Source organism: Hyaena hyaena, unplaced genomic scaffold (genome assembly GCF_003009895.1).
Source record: "Hyaena hyaena isolate Hyena2069 unplaced genomic scaffold, ASM300989v1 scaffold_139, whole genome shotgun sequence".
Classification (NCBI taxonomy): domain Eukaryota; kingdom Metazoa; phylum Chordata; class Mammalia; order Carnivora; family Hyaenidae; genus Hyaena; species Hyaena hyaena.
Window position 1 is genome coordinate 2,650,740 of NW_024080771.1, and position 21,628 is coordinate 2,672,367.

Below are 21,628 nucleotides of genomic sequence, written 5' to 3' on the forward strand. Positions count from 1 at the left end.
AGACGCCTCCTTGGGGAGGAGGGAGAGATCAGCTGTGTCAGATGCTGCTTGATAGGTCAAAACATAAACACTGAGAATGTTCATTGGCTATGGCTACACAGATGCTACCAGAAAGCTTGAAAAGAGCTCTTTTAGTGGAGCGGTGGGGGCAACGGCCGAATTGTGGAGTAGGTTCAGGAGGGAAATGGGGTCAATGGTGTGGAGACGGAGTGCATGATGTAGAGATACAGTTTGGCTGTAAAGGGAGACAAAGCAATGCAGTGGGAGATTTTGGAACAAGTTTTTTTGTTTGTTTGTTTTTTGTTTTTTTTTTTTTTTACTGTTGAAATGATCAAGAGGAGAAATTTTGATGATTTGGGGATTTGGCTGCTGGAGTGAGAGGAAATAGAGATGTATCTGGTGCACAAGTGAGGATGCCACTCTCAGGAGCATGGAGATGAAGTGGAGGAGGACAGAGGCAAGGAGGCTCATAGACAAGAGACTGCCCTTCTATTGCTTCTGCTTTCTCAGTGAAATAAGGAGAAAGGTCAGAAGCTAAAGTGAGAAGTTGGGGAAAGGCACCGGTGATTTGAGGACAAAAGAAGTGTGCAAATAGTCATTCATGAGAATGGGTAGAGAATGAGTGGACCAGGGCTTGTAAATTGGGTTGTTGGGATGATTCAATTAGATAGCAAATGGAAAGCATTTAGCACAATGCTCTCTACATAGTGAACATATTTAAACATAGTTATTATCAAGTCAATATGGCGATGACCTCAAAGTACTTTGAGAATATGGAGGAAACACGTCTCCCAGAAAAACTAGGGAGCTATCCCCAGAGGTAGCAAATTCAGAGCTGGTCTTTGGGAAAGAAGAAACAATGTAACAAAGAACCTATGTGCTACACATAGTAATACTACTGAGAATGAACCAGCTGTTGACCTGTTTGCATAAATAAAGTTTTATTGGAACAAAGGGATACCCATTTTTCTACAGATTGTCTATAGCTGCTTTCATGCTATAATGTCAGTTAAGTAGTTGCAATAGAAACTGCATGGCCTGCAAAGCCTAAAGTATTTACTATCTAGCTTTTTACCAAAAAAAAAAAAAGTTTGTTGATCCCTGAACACAGGACTAGATAAGGAGTGACTATGGACCTAAGAAAACAAATTAGAGACACAAATAATATCATTATAGGATGACTTGACTAGAAACAATGAGGAAGAAACGCAATACCACTAGAAATAGAATTAGTGACTTAGAAGAAGTTGCTAAAATGATCAATAGCCAATGCAGTTCAGGGAGGAAAAATCTCATGGATTAAAGCAGTCAGAAGGAAAATAGAAAAATATCGACAAATCTTACTCTCCAACTCTCCAGATATTTAGAACAGCTGAAGATGATATCAAGGATATTTAGTATTCCTAAGGTAGAGAATTAAAAAAAATATGGAATAAAGAGAGTAAGAATTAAGGTGTAATAAAAGAAATTTTCCCAAAAAATGCAGAAAGAACTGAAGTTGTTGCCCTTAAAGATCATACCATGCTCTAGGAAATTTTGATCTAGGACACCGCACAGTGAATCATATTCTGATTCAGTTTCAAGAATTAAGACAATCTTTACACATCCAGGCATAAACTGTAACTGATCCACAGGGACAAAAAATTGTGAGGAATCAGATTTCCCCACAGCAACAATTAATACCAAGACACAATGGAATAATATCCATAAAGCTCTGAAGGGAAGAAAATATTCTTATTTTTTGTAATCTTTCAACCTTAAAACAGTAGCTCCCAGACCTAGCTGCACATTGGGGTCTCTGTGGAGTTTTTAAAAATGTCCCATGTTCAAAGGCCACCCCAAATCAGCTGGATCAGAATTTCTAGGAGTAGAGCCTGGACAAGGGTATTTTTCAAAAATTCACCAGGAGACTCTAGGTGAAGGTGTTTTTAAGTCAGGATGGTCAAAGTGTGGTCCCTGGTTCAGCAGGAATGAGCCTGGAGCTCGGTAGAAATGCCAAGGGTCAACGCCCATCCTAGACGTTTAGACATAAATACAGACCTATCTGTATTTTAACAAGCTCTCCAGGAAGTGTAGATTTGAAGTTTAAAAAGCCATGAGGAAGAATCTCTCTCTCTCTCTACATTTTGTTCACTTTATTGTTATAAAGACTTGCTGGCTCTGAGAAAGGGTTATCTTTTGGTGTGGTGACTTAGTGCTCCTTAGAAGCCCAGGGAATAACCTCTGTGTGAGTGACCAAGTGAAGCAGAGGCCAATGCTAATGGAGAATGCCTTTCAACGCCAAGGTCTCTGTTTATGACCTAAGCTCAAGTTTCCCCTGCAACAAAGCTTGTATTTGGAAGCTTCTTTTGTTAATTCATCTTTAGAAGACTTCATGTGGGTTTTTCTAAGTTGACAAATGCTGTAAATCAGAACCAGAAGTTTCCTGCAGAGGAATCTTTAGGAAAGAATATCTCTTTTAGGAAAGAAGGCCTAGATCTAGACTAAGAGATAAATCTAAAGATGGATCTGAATATAGACTAATAAAATGTTTTAAAATTAATAACATTTGGGATCAAGGACCTGAACGTGAGACAGGAAACTATCAATACCCTAGAGGAGAAAGCAGGAAACAACCTCCTTGACCTCCACCGCAGCAACTTCTTACTTGACACATCCCCAAAAGCAAGGGAATCAAGAGCAAAAATAAATTGTTGGGACCTCATCAAGATTAAAAGCTTCTGCACAGCCAAGGAAACAACCCAGAAAATTAATAGGCAACCAACGGAATGGGAAAAGATAGTTGCAAATGACATATCAGATAAAGGGTTAATATCCAGAATCTATAAGGAACTCACCAAACTACACGCCCGAAAAACAAACAACCCAGTGAAGAAATGGGCAGAAGATATGAACAGACACTTCTCCAAAGAGGACATCCAGATGGCCAACAGACACATGAAACGATGCTCAGCATCCCTCCTCATCAGGGAAATACAAATCAAAACCACACTGAGATACCACCTCACGCCAGTCAGAGTGGCTAAAATGAGCAAATCAGAGAACTCTAGATGCTGGCGAGGATGTGGAGAAACGGGCACCCTCCTACACTGTTGGTGGGAATGTAAACTGGTACAGCCCCTCTGGAAAACAGTGTGGAGGTTCCTCAGGAAACTAACAATAGAACTCCCCTATGACCCAGCAATAGCACTGCTAGGAATTTACCCAAGGGATACAGAAATGCTGAGGCATAGGAGCACATGTACCCCAATGTTCATAGCAGCACTCTCCACAATAGCTAAAACATGGAAAGAGCCTAAGTGTCCATCAACAGATGAATGGATCAAGAAGATGTGGTTTATCTATACCATGGAATACTACATGGCAATGAGAAACAATGAAATCTGGCCATGTGTAGCAACATGGATGGACCTTGAGGGTGTTATGCTGAGCGAAATAAGTCAGGCAGAGAAGGACAAATATCATATGTTTGCACGTATAGGAGGATTAGGAGGAACTTGACGGAGGAACAAGGGGGAGAAGAAGGGCGGAAATGGTGGGGGAAAGGGAGAGAGGCAAACCATGAGAGACTCTTGAATGCTGACAAAAACTGAGGACTGATGGATGTGGGGGGGAGGAGGGATGGGCATGGAGGAGGGCACTTGTGGGGATGAGCACTGGGTGTTATGTGGAAACTAATTTGACAATAAACTATTTGTAAAAAAATAAATAAAATTAATAACATTTGGATTTTAGCAATGTCTTCTGTTGCACTTAAATTTATTTTTCTTATATCTGAGTAAAATTGACTGACTTTGACATAGCATGCATAGAATAATCCCATTACAATAAAAGTATTTCTGTATCTTTCTGCAAATATACAGAGAAAGATATTCACCTACTGTTATTTATGACTGGTGAGATCTGAGATGATGATATCTGAGTTTTCTCCTGCACAGTTGAAATTCCTGAAAATGTAAATTATTCTTCCAAAAATACCGACGTGATTTTTCTAATTTAAAAAAAGCTTGGGGGTACCTGAGTGTCTTAGTCAGTTAAGCGTCTGCCTTTGGCTCAAGTCATGATCTCACGATTGGTGGGTTTGAGCCCTGCATTGGGCTCTCTGCTGTCTGCACAGAGCCCGCTTAGGATCCTCCGTCTGCCCTTCTCCCCCCACCCCCCGACCCCGCCCAGGCTCTTTGCACCTCCCCTGCTCATGCGTTCTCTCTGGCTCTCAAAAAAAAAAAAAAAACAAAAACCCTTCAATTCATTAATTTGATCAGGATGATCAGAATCTGTGCACCGGCTCACACCAGCCAAATTCACAGAGACTGTGAATCAGAATTGCAATACATTAATTAACATACCCATTCCTAGATTTAAGATATGTCATCCAGACAAGGCACCTACATTTTGGTGACTATATTTACTCAGGACTCTAAACTATATATGAGAAGTTCTATGTTGCTTAATGAACATAGAACTAGAGAAAAGGCAGTGAGTCTTGTCTTCTAAGGAAATTTCCTTGAAACTATTTTTGACTAATGATTTGTCTTTCACTGAAGTAATTATTCTTTCTAAAGAACTGCTTTCTCTCCCTAAAATCAAGACCCCATCTTCCCATCCTAAATATTTACCATAAGGTACAGTTTCCCAAGATTATGATTGATATTGCTTACACTGGAGGAATTTCCAATAACAAATGCAAAAAGATCATTTCTGGCAAGATTGTCTTCAATCTCAAACATAAATTTAACATCCATGGTAAGCTACAATATTAGAAGTTGGCATCACACACTTATCTCTAAAATCTTGGGCTTATCTCACTTGGAGGTTGTTTGAACCTTCTGTGTGCTAAATAAATCCTCTTCACTGGAACAAAAAGAGTATATACAATGTAAATAAATAGAGCCTGTGGGGCTTTTCTTCTTTTTAAAGATTTAATGAAAAATGTAAGTTAAATTAAATTCCATCCAAGGCTTAAAAGGTGATTAATTATTGTCAGTATATCTCATATCTTTGTTTATTAAAAAGAAATAAACATTCCACTCCTCTCTTGCATTGTCCTGCATTGAACTCTTTCATGGGGGAGATGGGGACAAGTGACTTTACACTCTACTAATATAAATGCTATAGGATGTGTTAGTGTCATAACTTACGAACTCAACTCAGTGTTAAGAGACATTTCTCCCTATGGAAGGACTCTCTTCCTCTAAATTTTAAGTAACTAAATCATGACGTACCAACTAAATTTAAGTTTTTACAAAATGATTATTCTAGGGGTGCCTAGGTGGTTTGGTCGGTTGGGCATCCAACTTTGGCTCAGGTCATGATCTCGTGGTTCGTGAGTTTGAGCCCCATGTCAGGCTCTGTGCTGACAACTCAGAGCCTGGAGCCTGCTTAGGATTCTGTGTCTCCCTCTCTCTCTGCCCCTCTCCTGCTTGCTTGCTTGCTCACTCCCTATCAAAAAAAAAATTAATTAAAAAATAAATAAAAATAAAAACTTATTATTCCATTAAGTTTATGTATATCGGCTTTGAATTCTCCTAGGTTAGAACTCTAATTCTCCTGTTTTTGAACTAGAGACCCAGTATAAAACAAAAACCTTTTATTTCTTTCATTTATAAAACAGGAAAAACTTCACTTACCTACTTTTTAGGGTTTTCATAAGGTTTGAAAAGTCATATTAAATGTTTAGAGTACATACTAGGAGTTGAATAAATGAAATCCATTTGATAATCAAAGATGTTTAGAGGTGCCCATCCAAATAAAAGTTCATCAAATTTTGATTTGAGAGTAGCTTTTCTCCTGTCTCCCATTTCTCAAATCACTGGTCATATTTGGAGTGGATGATCAGAAGATAGAAAAAGTAGAGGTAATATCTTAATCATTCTTACTTGAAATTCAGATGTAAGCACAGACTTAAGTTTCCTCGGTTTTCCCCTGAGGAATGAATGCATTGGGATAATGCATACAAACACATACATATTCCTATTGTATTTTACACATTAATATAAAGCATTCAAGGACATGGAATATGTTCATTCTCCCATATCTGTGGTGGTTTCTTTTATTCTTCTTCTGTTTTTGCCTTCTTCCTGTTTCCTCCTATCCCTTAGGAATTTGGGCTTTCTTCTCACTCTACTTTTTTTTTTTTAAATCAGAGAAAACAGCCTGTGCCACGCAAATATTTCTCCAAGTTCTAATTCTAGTCAGTATCATTGTCCAGAAGTACACACCTGCTTCCAACTACCTATTTGGCATCTCTGTCCTGTTAGCACCCTCCATTGAATATACCCAAAGCTGCATTCATCATCTTATCCCCCCACCCAAATGGCACCTCCTTCTGAGAATCTTATGTCTAAAACTAAAGACGAGATGGTTTGGAGTCTTTCTCTCCTGATACCCTATGTCTACTCAGTTAATTGTAAGTCCTTCGCCATGACATCTTAATTATCTAGTCTCTCCTTCCCATTCCCAGTTCTACCTTTCTACTGAGAGATTCTCACCTTGATTTTTCTAACAATCTCCTAAATGCTTTCCCTACCTCCAGCCCCCTCCCATTACAATCTGGCCTACACATTATACCTGGATGAATCTTCCTAAATCACAAAAGCAGTAATTTACCTTCATTCTTAAAACCCTCCCATTGTGAAACAGAGGAAATATAAACTCATGCTTAGCATCTAAGGTTCTTTACCTGGTATCATCCAGTTATCTTCTGAACCCTATTGCCCTCGATTCTTTTGACCCTGAGGTTGCAAAAATGAATGGCCCCACAAAGGCAGATCTAGTTTGCACATGAAATTTTCTTTGACCCACACATGGTTTATAAATCGTGAATATTAGTTGCTTATATCAATTAATTGCTAAATTTACACATTCTTGCAACTTTGGGGCTACATTGTCACATGACACAAAACTGGGCAGTGAGTACCCTTTTAAATGCAATATCATGGAGAAACATGACCCAGCTAACCAGAGCCTTCATCGGATTGGTTCTGTATCACTCAATCTGGTACTGGCTCAGTGCCTGTAAGCATAGGAATTTATGACACTTGTCTTATACTACCTAGTGTTCCAGCCAAATGCATCCTTCCCAAATGCACAATATGGCTTTGCTTATGTTAATCCATCTTTCTAGAAATGCCTTCTCCCTACCTCTTTACTGTCTTTAAGGTTCATTTCAAACACTGTATCTTCCATGGAGCTTTCTCTGACCACCCAGCTGCATGTTACTGCCCCATTTTTGAGCCTCTGTAACACTCTGTGGTTCTCTTATGGCCTGTATCCCACTCTTAACTGGACCAGTCACTGGTATCCTTGACTTCTCCCCATTTCTCAGGGAGGTGTATTGATGACGCTTGTCCCCCACTCCTCAAGGCTTTCTGAAGGAGGAGTTCTCCTCTTGACCTAGGCCTTCCCTCCTCCTTCCCAAAGAGAGGGAGCAAGTCTCCATCTCTGATGTGGAGGGTGAGCTTGTCAGCAATGCCTGAGCGTGTACATTTGTCCAATTCCGAAGTTCAGGAGTAGGAGGCCTTCTGTTGCCACACATCTAAGACAGGCTTTTCCTTCCAGGTTTTACCAGCGAACAAAGCCAACATTTTCATCTGTTTGAATACTGACCTTGCAACAGTTTTCAAACTCAAGTAGGGAAAAGGAGGGGATCTTATTGGGTATCACCTAATCCCATTAACAGGTCACTCTGTCTTGAATCTTCTGAAGTTCCCTGCAAAGTCATTCACTATACAGAGAGGAACTCAAAATATACATATCAAACTGAGTCAAAGGACACAATCAATGTGCATGAAGTTCGTGGAATGTAATTTCCCCTATGCTGTGTTCCTATAAACCATAACTTACGTGTCCTTTTTGTAGATGTTAATGAAATACAAATGATTCTGTATATTACGTAAAATATTTATTTCCTATTTACATTTCTAATTTTATGTAAATCATTGCACATCATATCACATATCAAAAAAAGAAAAAGAAGGAAAAATATATAAACCTTACACATCAGTGAGGAAAGCATCAAACCATACGATACTTATCAGCAGTCTCGCAGGTCTCGTTTCTTGCCCTTTTTTGATTTTCTAGTAGTTTCTTGACGAATGGTGTCATACTCCAATATGGCCATTTTGGAAAGTCTCTGTAAGTATTGAGATGGTGCTCCAGCAAGAGGATCGCTGAAGCCAGAACCTGGGAAGAAAAAGAAATCAGCACACAGAATGATACTGTCTAAAATATCTCTTTCTACAGATACCATATGTTTTCACTTATAGATGGATTAGGAGAAACTTAACGAGGACCATGCGTGAGGAGAAGGGGAAAAATAGTTGGGGAGAGGGAGGGAGGCAAACCATGAGAGACTCTTAAATGCTGAGACCAACCTGAGGGCCGATGGGGGTGGAGGAGAAGGGAAAGGGGTGGTGGGCATGGAGGAGGGCACTTGTGGGGATGAGCACTGGGTGTTTTATGGAAACCAACTTGACAATAAACTATGAAAGAAAAATAATAAAATAAAATAAAATAAAACAAAATGTGTCATAGATGGTGACTATAAAAATAAATAAATAAACTTAAAAAAATAAAAAATAAAATATCTTTCTCAAAAAAATTAAATAAATAAATTAAATTAAATATCTTTCTCAAATGACCATTGAACACTACCAGTTCTTGATATATCAAATTCTTTGAAGTAGAAATTGAAAGTATTTACTTTCTAAAGCAAATGTGATATTAAGTCATCTAAAAAAATATTTAAAAAACCTATGTAATGTTTGTATTTAATTATATAAAACTAAATCTGAGTCAACATTTTATTTTTTAATGTTTATTCATTTTGAGAGAGAGAGCATGCATGCACATGTGCAAGCAGGGAAGGGGCAAAGAGAGAATCCCACATAGGCTCCATGCTGTAAGTACAGAGCCCAACATTGGGCTTGATTCCATGACCGCAGGACATGACCAGAGCCAAAATCAAGAGTTGGACACGTAGCCAACTGAGCTACCCAGGTGCTCCCTGAGTATGTATTTCTTAAAACACGGGATGGCTGTGGAATTTATTCCAAAGCAAAAGGCACAATCTCCATAAATAATTAACTTGTTTCATACCTTACATGCTCATCAAGTTATTTTCTCCAAATACACTGTTTCTCATAAATGCGAAGTTTAGTAAAATAGTAAAATTGTAAAGTAAAATAAATCATTCACTAATTGAACAGTATTACTCAAGCTTCTATTACAGAGAGGTAGTAACAATAGTAATAGATAACATATATTGAATGATCTCTCTGAACCAAGTACTTTACATTTATTTCATCCACACAACACTATAAAGTAGGTAGCTAGTAGTGTCTTGGACCACAGACATAAAAAGAAGATTTACCAGGGCTAAAAAATTTGCCCAAGGGCAAAAGACTTGAACCCAAACTCATCAAATTCAAACTTCCTAAGCAATTACTACATATTGCTCTAAATATGTAACTATGTATAAATACTTCTATTTTGAAACATATAAAACTTTGAAAATATACAGATTCAAACTGTTTTAAAATACTACTATTTAATTTCAAATGGTCAAGTATGAGAGAAGCTATCTACAATTCTCCAGTATGGTTGTTATTTTTGTTATTTGAGTGTATAACATAGGTAGGAAGTTCAGAGAAAAGAGAGAGTAGAGGGGAAATATATGATCAGGATACCTGTTCTTAGCAGTATAATAAACCTGACACTTAGAGGGCGCCTGAGTGGCTTAGTCGGTTAAGCGTCAGACTTTCGCTTAGGTCATGATCTCACGGTTCGTGGGTTCGAGCCCCGCGTCGGGCTCTGTGCTGACTGCCAGCTCGGAGCCTGGAGCCTGTTTCAGTCTGTGACTCCCTCTCTCTCTGACCCTCCCCTGTTCACGCTGTCTCTCTCTCTCCTAGAAATAAATAAAACATTAAAAAAAAAAAAACTGACACTTAGAAAAACACTCTGGTGGAGCACTGGGTTGCTCAGTCAGTTAAGCCTCCAACTCTTGATTCTGGCTCAGGTCATGATCTCACGGTTTGTGAGTTCAAGCCCCGCATCCAGCTCTGCACTGACAGTGTGGAGCCTGCTTGGGATTCTGTTTCCCTCTCTCTCTGCCCCTTACTGCTTGCTCTCTATCTCTTTCTCAAAATAAATAAACATTAAAAGAAAAACCTCTGGCTACAAATGAAATATATTCTAGACCATAAAAAATGTCAAAAAACTTCAAAACTGCAATTAAGTTGAGAGTTGTTAATAATAAGATAAATTTTAAATTCTCAAATACTTAGAAATTTATACATACATTCCAGATTATTCATCAGTCAAAAGAGAAATCATGATAAACATTAAAATATTTGTAACTAAATGATAAAAAAATTACAAAATCTGTGTCATGAAGCAGAAATTATACATGCAGAGGTTTATACCCAAAACTATGTTAGAAAAGAAGACTTGAAAATTAATAAGCTACATATAAGATATACATTAGGAGAATAATAAACCCAAAGAACAAGGAAGAAAAAAGCTAATAAAGGAAAAAGAAGAAATCAATGAAATAGAAAACAAATTTACAATAAGAAAGAATTTTTAGATGAGTTCTTGATTGAAGAGACTAATAAAGGAGAAAAGTCTTTCATAAGATCAATTAAAAAAATGCAGAAGGCACAAATTACAAAGCAAAAAAATTTTAGAAAATATAACTTACCAAAATCGATTGAAGAACTAGAATGCCTTATAAATCCTAAAATTAAAATGATTGGATCAATATTCAAATAATAATTTTTGCCTTGCAGTCTATTTCGTTTGATGTTAGCGTACCTACACAGTCTTTCTTTTTATTAGTGTTATTATGGTTTATATTTTTCCATCCTTGCACTTTTGGTCTTTCTTGCCCTTAAATTTAAGGCATTCCTCTTGTAAGCAATGTATAGTTATTTTTCTCAGTCTGATACTTGGTTTTTTCATTGAAATATTTAGACTGCTTATATCTAATGTAATTGTCGTTATGTTTAATTTTAAATCTTCAATCTCACTAGTTGTTTTCTATTTATCCTATATGTTTTACGTTTCTTTTTTCCTCCCTTCTTGTTCTCTTTTGAAATGATCAAGTATTTTCTTGTTATTTATTATATTTCCCCTTTCTATTATTAGCTTGTTACTTGTATTATTATATTATTCTTTTAGTGGTTTCCACACAGATTATCACGTCTCTTTGATATATTACAATCTACTTTAAATTTGTTATTTTACCATTTTCCAGATAATGCAAGTATCTTACAATATTTTAACTCCACACATGCCCCATCCTACCTCTGTGCTACTATTGTCAAGTGAGTTATTTCTACATATATTTTTAAACTTCGTAACACTGCTGCTATGACTTTTCATTCTGTCCCAAGTTGTTGTACTTCCATTTTATATCATTACTTTCTTAATTTTTAGTGAAGCTCTGAAGACAATACATTCTTTCAACTCTTATTTGAATGAAAATGTATTTGTTTCACTTTACTTTTAAAAATATTTTCAATGGGCATAGAATTCAAGTTTGGCAGTTACTCTCTTTTAGCACTTGAAAATTCCCTTCCACTGTCTTCTTGCTTCCATGGTCTCCATTTAAAAAGTCAGTTGTGTGTCTTACCATTGCGCCTTTGAAAGTAACATTTCTTTTTTCTGTTTGGGTTTTTTGTTTTGCTTTTTGAACCTAGTCTTTTTATTATGATGTGCCAACACATGATTTTCTTTGTTTCTACCCTGCTGAAGATTCATAGAACTTCTTCTCTCTGTGGCTTTGTATTTTTCATGAACTTGGGAACTTATCAGTCAGTATGTAAATAGTAAATACCGTTTCTGTCCTACTCTCTCCTCTTATTCAGAAATTAGAATTACACATATGTAAAGCAGGTTTACCTTGTCATATAATGACTTGCACACTCTGTTCTGTATTATATTTTTTCTCCCTTCACTTTAATTGGGTATTTTCTAATGACCTTTCATTTCACTAATCCTATCAGCTGTTGTTTTCCATTTTCCCCCCAACTTTAATGCAGTATATTTGACAAATAAAAATTGCATATATTTAAGGTATACACCAAGATGACTTGATATACATATACATTGTTAAATGATTACCACAATTAAGTCAATTAACACATCCAACACCTCTCATAGTTACCTTTTCTGGAAGGAGATGAGAACACTTGAGATCTACTCTCTTAGCAGATTTCAGTCTACATTAGAGTATTATTACCTACAGTCACTATGCTGTACATTAGATCCCCAGAACTTACTCATCTTGGAACTTTAATTTTGTATCAACATCTCCCCATTTGCCCCAGCCCCAAACCCTAGTAACCACCATTCTATTCTGTATACTTGAACTTTTTTTTTTCCTTAAGATTCCACATACAAGTGATTGATTCTAGTAGGAATAAAGTTCCAAGCAGAATTTGTCTTCCTCTGTCTGGCTTATTTCACTAAGCATGATTCTCTCTGGAATTAAATATTTTGTCAAAAAAAATAGGATTTCCTTTTTTACAGCTATATAACACAGGTATCCCAGCCTTTCAAAATTTCACATTAAGCCACTTCAGTTTTATGAAAGACCTCCATTGGTACCTATTTTTGCTAACTGAAAGAAGTTCAATAATGATTTTCACTTTTATTTTAAAAAGGTAAAATCAGAAATAGCAGTCAGTGTTTGTTTTGCAATAAGCCATTTTGGAGGCGACACGCACCCTTAACAGTGAGAGCTGCATCACCAAGCTCCTTCCTGGGGAGCTACACTCAGTATCTCAGCATCAAGTTGCCACAGCTTTGAAAAATTTCGAAAGTCAGAAACTCAAATGGTGTGCAGACCATGCCATGGCCCACATGAGAGATGGATCCTGAGGTAATACAGGTATGTGCACATTGGACATAGCATCCACTAAGTTTACAAAATAAACAAAGCTTAAAAGAAGCATTAACATAACAAAGCAATTAAATCAGTGGAAAGAAAGGAAGTTAAAACAAGAAGTACTAGACAACCTAATAAGACATGTAGTGGGAGAAAAAAAGGAGCCAACTTACCCTTTGGTTTCTCCTGAATTGGTACTACAGTGCATGTCTCCTTAGTCTTCTTTATCCTAAAATTACATATTTTCATAAAATCATTTTCTATAAATCCAGAGTACACTGATGTAAAATATATAATAAGAGACAAGAAGTTGTCTCACTTGGTGAAAGATATCACATGGAAATTAAATAAACATTAAAGAAAGCAAACTCATTCCATTGAAACTAATCCAATCAGAAGCAGATATAAACCAACTCAATCTCTCAGTTTTTGCTAATAAATTTTACCAGTAGATAAGTGTTATGTCTAACTCTCCTCATGTTTATCTTTTTTTTTAAGTTTATTTATTATTTGTTTATTTTGAGAGAGACAGAGACAGCACAAGTTGGGGAGGAGTGGAAAGGGAGACAGAGAATCCCAAGCAGTTTCCATGCTCAGCATGGATCCCCAGGCAGGGCTCGAACCCATGAAGCCATGAGAGCATGAAATGAGCCAACACTAAGAGTCAGATGCTTAACCGACTGAGCCAGCCAGGAGCCCCTATTTATCTTATTTTTATCTTCACTTAATCTAATCATGATTCAGGGAATGCTAAGAGGAAGGGAATCGAGATTAGATTAAGAGGGTTTCTAGATATGCCAGATATCAACTATCACTTATTTGTGCACCTTTTACCTATTAATCACCACCATCTGAATTTTATCTTCATTACCTTTTGTTCCTACTGGAACAGACCTACATAACAAGTGGGTTATTAGAGGAAGCAGGTCATGAGTGAATCTGCTGTAGGTGAGATAATCCATGAGAACTGCAAACTTCCTGTAACTATATTAAACTTTAGAAGTCAGCCAGAACTTTTAGATGCCCTTCACCCCTAGGATCACTGCTCTCAGTTATGTTACCGGAGTGTGCCTTGAGAGTCACTGAAAATCTATGATTGCAATTAAAGAAATTTGAAAAAACAAACTTTTATCCACATTTTAAACACAAATATTCACAAATATCCATATGGAGGGAAACAAGGTGTGAAGCGTTATACACAAGACAAAGAAAAATGAGTTACTTTCCTGCTTGGCCATGGGTGTTCCCTCACAGGACACTGTGCAATATGCAGAGGAGAATAAAATACTTGCAGGCAACTCGACATGTTGTCACTAGAATGGCTAAAATAAAGACACTTGTTTCAAAGACAGGGAAGAGAACTAACATTTACATTTGCCAAACACTCCATAAACATCAGGGCACGAAGCCACCATTCTTCTACTTTGTATACGAAGGATACTTGTCATAGCATGAATTCAACATATTCAAATTATCTCTCATTGACTAGATAAATTCGCATCTGAGTCCATGTACAAGGGCGAGGAGTCATTGCATAAGCAGCCAAATGGTAAATGGAAAAAAACCCCTTAAATAGCATGAAAATAGTAGGAAGTAAAATGAAGACTTAAAATTAAGAGGTAATTGGGCTAATTCAGGGGGTGCTTTAGGATCTTTACATGATCATATGCATTGAAAGAAGGGTAACAAGACTGGTCTGTACTGGGGAAAGTCCATTGCCAGAGGTAGCCTACACCCTCCTCAAAGAGCCCTGGGATTCCTGTTAAAAATGACAAGAGGTGGGGCGCCTGGGTGGCTCAGTTGGTTAAGCATCCGACTTCAGCTCAGGTCATGATCTCATGGTTTGTGAGCTCGAGCCCTGTGTTGGGCTCTGTGCTGACAGCTCAGAGCCTGGAGCCTGTTTCGGATTCTGTGTCTCCCTCTCTCTCTGGCCTTCCCCTGCTCACGCTGTCTCTCTCTCTCTCTCTCTCAGAAATAAATAAAACATTAAAAGAAAAAAAATTTTAAAAATGACAAGAGGTGAATATTAGGGACACAGATGTGTCAGTAAACATGGAAAGTCACTGTCCTTAGGTGGGTGATTTAATCATATTTCCAACAGCCTCTCTTCTTTCTACATCTCTGTCATCCCTCCTGTTTACCTGTTACCATCTGCTACACTAACAACTCACTCTTTCTCTTCCACCATCCCTGATTCTGCCTTATCTCATTATAGTCTCATGGAAGAAAGAGCAATTTTGCTTTTTACATTTTTATAGCTTGGAAATCTGCCCTCAGATAATATTAAAAATGATAGGAAAGGTTTTATGTATGCTATTGTTCATTGTGATATTACTTAAGAAACCAAAAAGTCAAAGCAACTTGTAAGTACAATGATAGGAAATGGTTAAATAAACCATGGATCTATCAGTGGAATATAATGTTGCCAGGAAGGACTGTCTGAAGATTATGCAGTGACATGAAAAAGTGAATATATGTAATAATAAGTTAAAAAGGCAGAGTAAAAAATTGTACGTACACTAAGATCACAGTTAAAACAAAGTCCATGAAAATGAGGAAGAAAAGAGAACAAACACCCTATAAAAAAAATGGCTATGTTAGGATGGGTAAATTATCAAATCATGGTTTTTCTTTTTCCAAATTTTCTTCAAAGTTCCTATTTGTTTTCCTACTTTCATAAATTAGGCAAAACTTTTCATTGTTAGTGTATTCTAGTTCTCCATTTATATGACTAAAATTTATTTCAAGAGTAATTAACAAGAACAATAACACAAGCAGAAAGCTCAAGAAATATATTCTAAAGCTTCTATACTTGTGTGCTACATGTAACTGGCTGACTTTAAAGCACAGTGTGGCAGGAAGAGAATATAGAAACATAAATTTTCCCTTAAAGACAGCAGCAATGCAGACTACTATAAATTCTTTATCTTTTTTAGGCTGGCAAAGTTAAGAGGTACTAGACATTCAATAAATACCTAATGAATTAATAAATAAACCAGAGCAGCAACAAAATAGAATATAAGTCTGTCTTACTAGTTTATAGATCCCTTTGGAGAAAGGGGTTTTCTTTTAATGGTATGTCAGTCAGTCCAATTTATAAAAGGGAAGGCAATTATGATAATGTTTTTAAATACCAATATTCAAAGTCAGTGGGACTTTTCTGGCTGACAAACTCCACTGTGACAGCCAGTGCAGGGTCTTCATCAGGCTGACATCTCACTTAGAACCTGCCCTCATACTATATCAGTCAAACTAGAAACAAAACACAAGGTACCACATTCACCTTTCAGAAACCTGTTAATATTGCAGAGCTCATTAACTTTTATTGTGAAAAATTCCAGTATTCTCATAGGCAATCTACTCTAGGGCAACAAATATTTTTAAGAGGAAGTCCTTAAATCTTTTCTGGCAATGTCACTTGAAAACTGAGAAAAGTGTCTATTTGTCAAACTGAATAAAACAGCTTACCTTAGATTTAAAAAATGAAATCTTTTTATGAAAAAAATATTAGTGGGCAAGAAGGAATTAAACTCACTAGCCAGGAAAACCTCTACATTTAGTTGTTACTAAGAATAAATGCTGAATGAAAGAGAATTGAGTAGAAATGGTCTACCTGACTGGAGATATCTTGGTATCAGGATGCAGCAGTCTCGGATGAACTTCCAGTGGACTTGAACTTACACTTTTTTGGCAACTTTGCAGTCCTGGTAAATATGGCCTTTTGACACATTCTTTGAGCTCTTCTAGGCCAAATGCTGTGGTGTATTCTAATTAAAAATAGTATCATAATCAACTATATTATTTCTTGATGAAATGTCTTCTTTTACGACATACTAAAACACATAATACAGTATACCAAATCAGTCATTAAGTAAAGAGAAATAAAGCTACTGTAATTTATCTCATATCTTTCCCAAGAGAATACCTTTCAATTCCTACTCTATAGTAGGGACTGTAGGGAAGAGGTGATTAAAGGGCTGATTAAGAAGTAGAATAAGGAAGGGGCGCCTGGGTGGCTTAGTCGGTTAAGCGTCTGACTTTCGCTTGGGTCATGATCTCGCGGTTCGTGGGTTCGAGCCCCGCGTGGGGCTCTGTGCTGACTGCCAGCTCAGAGCCTGGAGCCTGTTTCAGTCTGTGACTCCCTCTCTCTCTGACCCTCCCCTGCTCACGCTGTCTCTCTCTCTCTCTCCTAAAAAAATAAATAAAACATTAAAAAAAAAAAAAAGAAGTAGAATAAGGAAAAAGGACAGCTACATGGATCTCCCAGTTGTCGCTGTCCTGCTATTTTAAATCTTTCTACCTTCCTGCTTTTATGTAAATTAAGAGGTGTGAATACATGATTATTGAGCTAGCAATGAGAGATAAAAGAATTTTACTTCAGGTATCGATTTTAATTTTCTCTCTGCATAATTTCATACCAAGTCTACAAACACTAACATGAAGCATCAAGACTGCTTCACCTGTTGACCTCACATAAAACTGGACAAAGAGATTGTCAAATTATTTTTTAAAAAAACACCAAAATTTCAAAATGAAAGCAATGAATGGAAAAAACAGATTAAGAAATGAAAGGTTTGGGTGATCTTTACATTAAATGTTGAGAATTGTTTTTTAAGCTTTCTCTCTTTTTTATTTTGGGGGGAGAGCAGCACAGAGAGAGGGGAAGAATCCCAGGCAGGTTCCATGCTCACTGTAGACCCTGATGCAGGGCTGATCCCTTGACCCTGAGATCATGACCTGAGCTAAAATCAGGAGCCAGATACTTAACTAATGAGCCACGCAGGTGCCCCTTAAGCTTTCTCTACTAAGCAAGTCTAGTACAAGAAATAGTAACTAATGGGACTTGAGTTACATTAAATGCTCCAAATGCTACTTTGCAACCTTTGATTTTTTTCTTTTGGAAAACAAAATTGTTTCTCCTGATCAAAACACATACAAATTCTCTTTTCAGCAATTAGATTTGGGTGTAGAGGGGCAGATAAACTAAAGTAGATTTAATGGGAATCTAGTGAAAAAGTTGAAAAAATAGAGCAACACATTCAAAACCAGAAGTAATGAAATGGATTGGGGAGTTTGAATTTTGTGATTTTAAAGAATTACATCTCTACTTGTAAAGCTGAAGGCAGCATTCAGGATAAATAAGATACAACTGTAATTTGACATTTGAAATATAAATTGAAATTAAGCTACTAATACATTCATACACATACCAAAAGTCCTCAAGTTAATCTGTATTGAGCATCTGTAGAAAATAAGATACTTTCCACATAACTTACACACACACAAAAGTTTTGGTTAGAATTATTAATGCAAAAAAATGTGTTGTTAAGGATTTGGGTTTCCTGAAACATAAAAACCAACTTGAAAGTTTTAAAAACAAACACAATTTATAAAAAGTAGTGTGATTCAATGGAGGTATTACTGCACTGATATCAAGACAAGTAGTTCTTCAAAATTTGCTTACAGAATTACATTAGGCAAATTCATTCTAATTTTCTTCCATTTTGCTTTTCCATAAACGTAGGATATTATTCTGACATAAGTGTTACAAAAATTATGTCTCTTGAGTGCTTGAAAAAACACATATGTAAACTGAAGTCAATATTTCTATATTTTCTTCAGCAAAATAATTGTAAAAAATGAAGTTACCTTTCTTCATTTTTTGTGTTTCCAAAACTGCTTTTCTCCAACTACTCTCAAAGAGAAAACAACTGTCAAGAGAATTTCTGGTGACATTAGAAGTATTAAATTTGATTTCAAGGGATAACACTGGCATTGTTTCTTCCTCTTTCAGCAGTGTTGATGAAAGTGAGATGCTGCTCCAGACACAGGACAGGAAATACAAAATAAATAAATAAATAAACAAATAAATAAATATTTCAGAGATAAATATTTTTCCTAATTTGTTTTCCACTAAACAGAGTAAATACTAATATAGACTTACATGAAAAGTTCACTTATAACATGTAAATACATATTCTTGGGATTTTAAAGTAAGAGGCCTTTAATAACATAGCTAAAATAGGTAGTAGGAGTTCTTTTCTTTTAAATATTTTAATGAATTATTTCAAATCTCAGGTCATGGATATTTAGCAATATAATAAAATTGATGTCCAATGGCAAGTTATTGTGTACAAGACAATAAAATGCTTAGGGATTCTCTCAAATATATTACCATTATACACCATAACCAAGTGGGACTTATCTCTGTGATGCAAGGATTGTTCAACACCCAGAAGTTAATGTGATGTACCACTTTAACTGAAAAAAGGATTTTTTAAAAATCACATGACATCTCAATAGATGCAGAAAAAGCATTTGATAAAATTCCACACTTTCATGATAAAAACTCTCAAAAAACTAGTAATCGGGAGAAATTGGCTCAACATTATAAAGACTGTTCATGAAAAGCCCACAAGAGCTCTACACCAATCAATGGTGAAGAATCAAAAGCTTTTCCTCTAAGATAAGGAATAAAGCAAGGATGACTACTTTTACCACTTCTATTTAACTATAAGTAATAGCCAGAGTAATTAGGAAAGAAAAGGAATCTTGATTGGAAAAGAAGTAAAACTATCCTTGTCTATCGATGACAGAAACCCTAAAAAATCCACCAAAAATGATAGAATAAAGGAATTCAACAAAGTTGTAGAACACAAAATCAATAACAAAAATCGCTTGCACTTTTACACACTAACAATAAACTATCTGAAAAGGAAATTAGGAAAACAATCTAATTAACAATAGATCAGAATGAATAACATACTTAGGGATACACTTAACTAAGGAGCAAACAACTTATACACTGAAAAACACTGATGAAAAATTAAAGAAGACACAAACAAATAGAAACACACCCCTCATGTTTACAGATTGAAAAACTTAATTTTGTCAAAATAACCTTCCTACTCAAAATGATCAACAGGTTCAATGCAATTGAAATCCCAATGCACTTTTTACATAAATAGTAAAACAATTCAAAAATTCATATGGCTTCACAAAGGGTCCCAGGTGTCAAAACAATCTTGGAAAGAAGATCACGCTGGAGGCATCAAGCTTCCTAATTTCAAAATATATCACAAAGCTAAAGTAACAGAAACAATAGGATACTGTTAGAAAAAACAGGCCACTGGAAGAATAGAATCCAGAAGTAAATCGACATGTATACAGTCAACTGATCGTTGACAAGGATGATAAGGGTGCACAATAAGGAAAAGAAAATCTCTTCAACAAATGTCATTGGAAAAACTAGATATCCACCTGCAAAAGAATGAAACTAAACCCTTACCTTACACCATATACAAAAATCAACTCAGAGTGGATTAAAGACTTAAACCTAAGACCTAAAACTGTAGAACTCCTATAAGAAAACATAGGAGAAAATCTTCATGACATTGGTCTTGCAATGATTTTATAGATATGACACCAAAGGCATAGGAAATAAAAGCAAAAATTAGACAAGTGGAACCTACATCAAACTAAAAACTTCTGCACAGCAAATGAAACAATCAATAGAGTGAAAAGGAAACCTTTGGAGAAAAACATTTGGAAAAAAAAATTTGCAAATCAAATGCAAAATCTAACAGCGCACCTAAAGGAACTAGAGGGAGAGTAACAAGAGCACCCCAAACCCAGTAAGAGAAGAGAAATAATAAAAATCAGGGCAGAAATAAACAATACAGAAACCAAAGAAACAGTTAAAGAGATCAATGAAACCAAGAGTTGGTTTTTTGAAAAAAATAAACAAAATTGACAAACCTCTAGCCAGACTTATCAAAAAGAAAAGAGAGAGCACCCAAATAGACAAAATCATGAATGAAAATGGACTGATTCCAACCAACCCCTCAGAAATACAAGCAATTATCAGGGAATACTATGAAAAATTATATGCCAACAAGTTGGACAACTTAGAAGAAATGGACAAATTCCAAAACACACACTCACTACCAAAATTCACACGGGAAGAGATAGAAAATCTGAACAGACCCATATCTAGTGAAGAAATTGAATCAAAAATTGGCCAACAAATTGGCCAACAGTTATCAAAAATCTGCCAACAAATAAGAGCCCTAGGCCACATGGCTTCCCTGGGGAATTTTACCAGATATTTAAAACAGAATTAATACCCATTCTTCTCAAACTATTCCAAAAAATAGAAATCGAAGGTAAACTTCCAGACTCATTTTATGAAGCCAGCATCACTCTGATTCCCAAGCCAGACAGAGATCCAGCAAAAAAAGAGAACTACAGGCCAATATCCTTGATGAATACGGATGCAAAAATCCTCAACAAGATACTTGCAAATCAAATTCAACAGCACATAAAAAGAATATCCACCAAGATCAAGTGAGATTCATTCTTGGGTTACAGGGTTGGTTCAATATTCACAAATCAATCAATGTGATACATCACATCAACAAAAGAAAAGATAAAAACCATACGATCCTGTCGATAGATGCAGAAAAAGCATTTGACAAAATACAGCATCCTTCTTAATAAAGACCCTCGAGAAAGTTGGGATAGAAGGAACTTACGTAAACATCATAAAAGCCATCTATGAGAAACCCTCAGCTAACATCATCCTCAACAGGGAAAAACTGAGAGCTTTCCCCATGCGATCAGGAGCACCACAGGGATGTCCACTCTCACCACTGTTGTTTAACATAGTGCTGGAAGTCCTAGCATCAGCCATCAGACAACAAAAGGAAATAAAAGGCATCAAAATTGGCAAAGAAGAAG

The 21,628-nt window shown here is 36.3% G+C and overlaps 1 protein-coding gene across 3 annotated transcripts in view; it reads right to left on the bottom strand.

The window, feature by feature from the left end:
• Window positions 1–7,941: 7,941 nt before the first annotated feature.
• CUNH8orf89 (chromosome unknown C8orf89 homolog) overlaps window positions 7,942–21,628 on the bottom strand; it is a 34,183-nt gene continuing 20,496 nt past the window's right edge. For 2 of the 3 annotated variants that reach the window (XM_039238409.1, XM_039238408.1), the window contains exons 2-7: window positions 18,539–18,705; window positions 16,503–16,656; window positions 14,116–14,211; window positions 13,063–13,118; window positions 10,700–10,735; window positions 7,942–8,181 (exon numbers count right to left, since the gene is read on the bottom strand). In XM_039238409.1, the coding sequence (XP_039094340.1) occupies window positions 8,033–8,181; window positions 10,700–10,735; window positions 13,063–13,118; window positions 14,116–14,211; window positions 16,503–16,656; window positions 18,539–18,665 (618 nt within the window). In that variant the 5' untranslated portion in view covers window positions 18,666–18,705 and the 3' untranslated portion in view covers window positions 7,942–8,032. The remainder of the gene's footprint in view (window positions 8,182–10,699; window positions 10,736–13,062; window positions 13,119–14,115; window positions 14,212–16,502; window positions 16,657–18,538; window positions 18,706–21,628) is intronic. The other variant, XM_039238410.1, reaches the window with a different exon arrangement.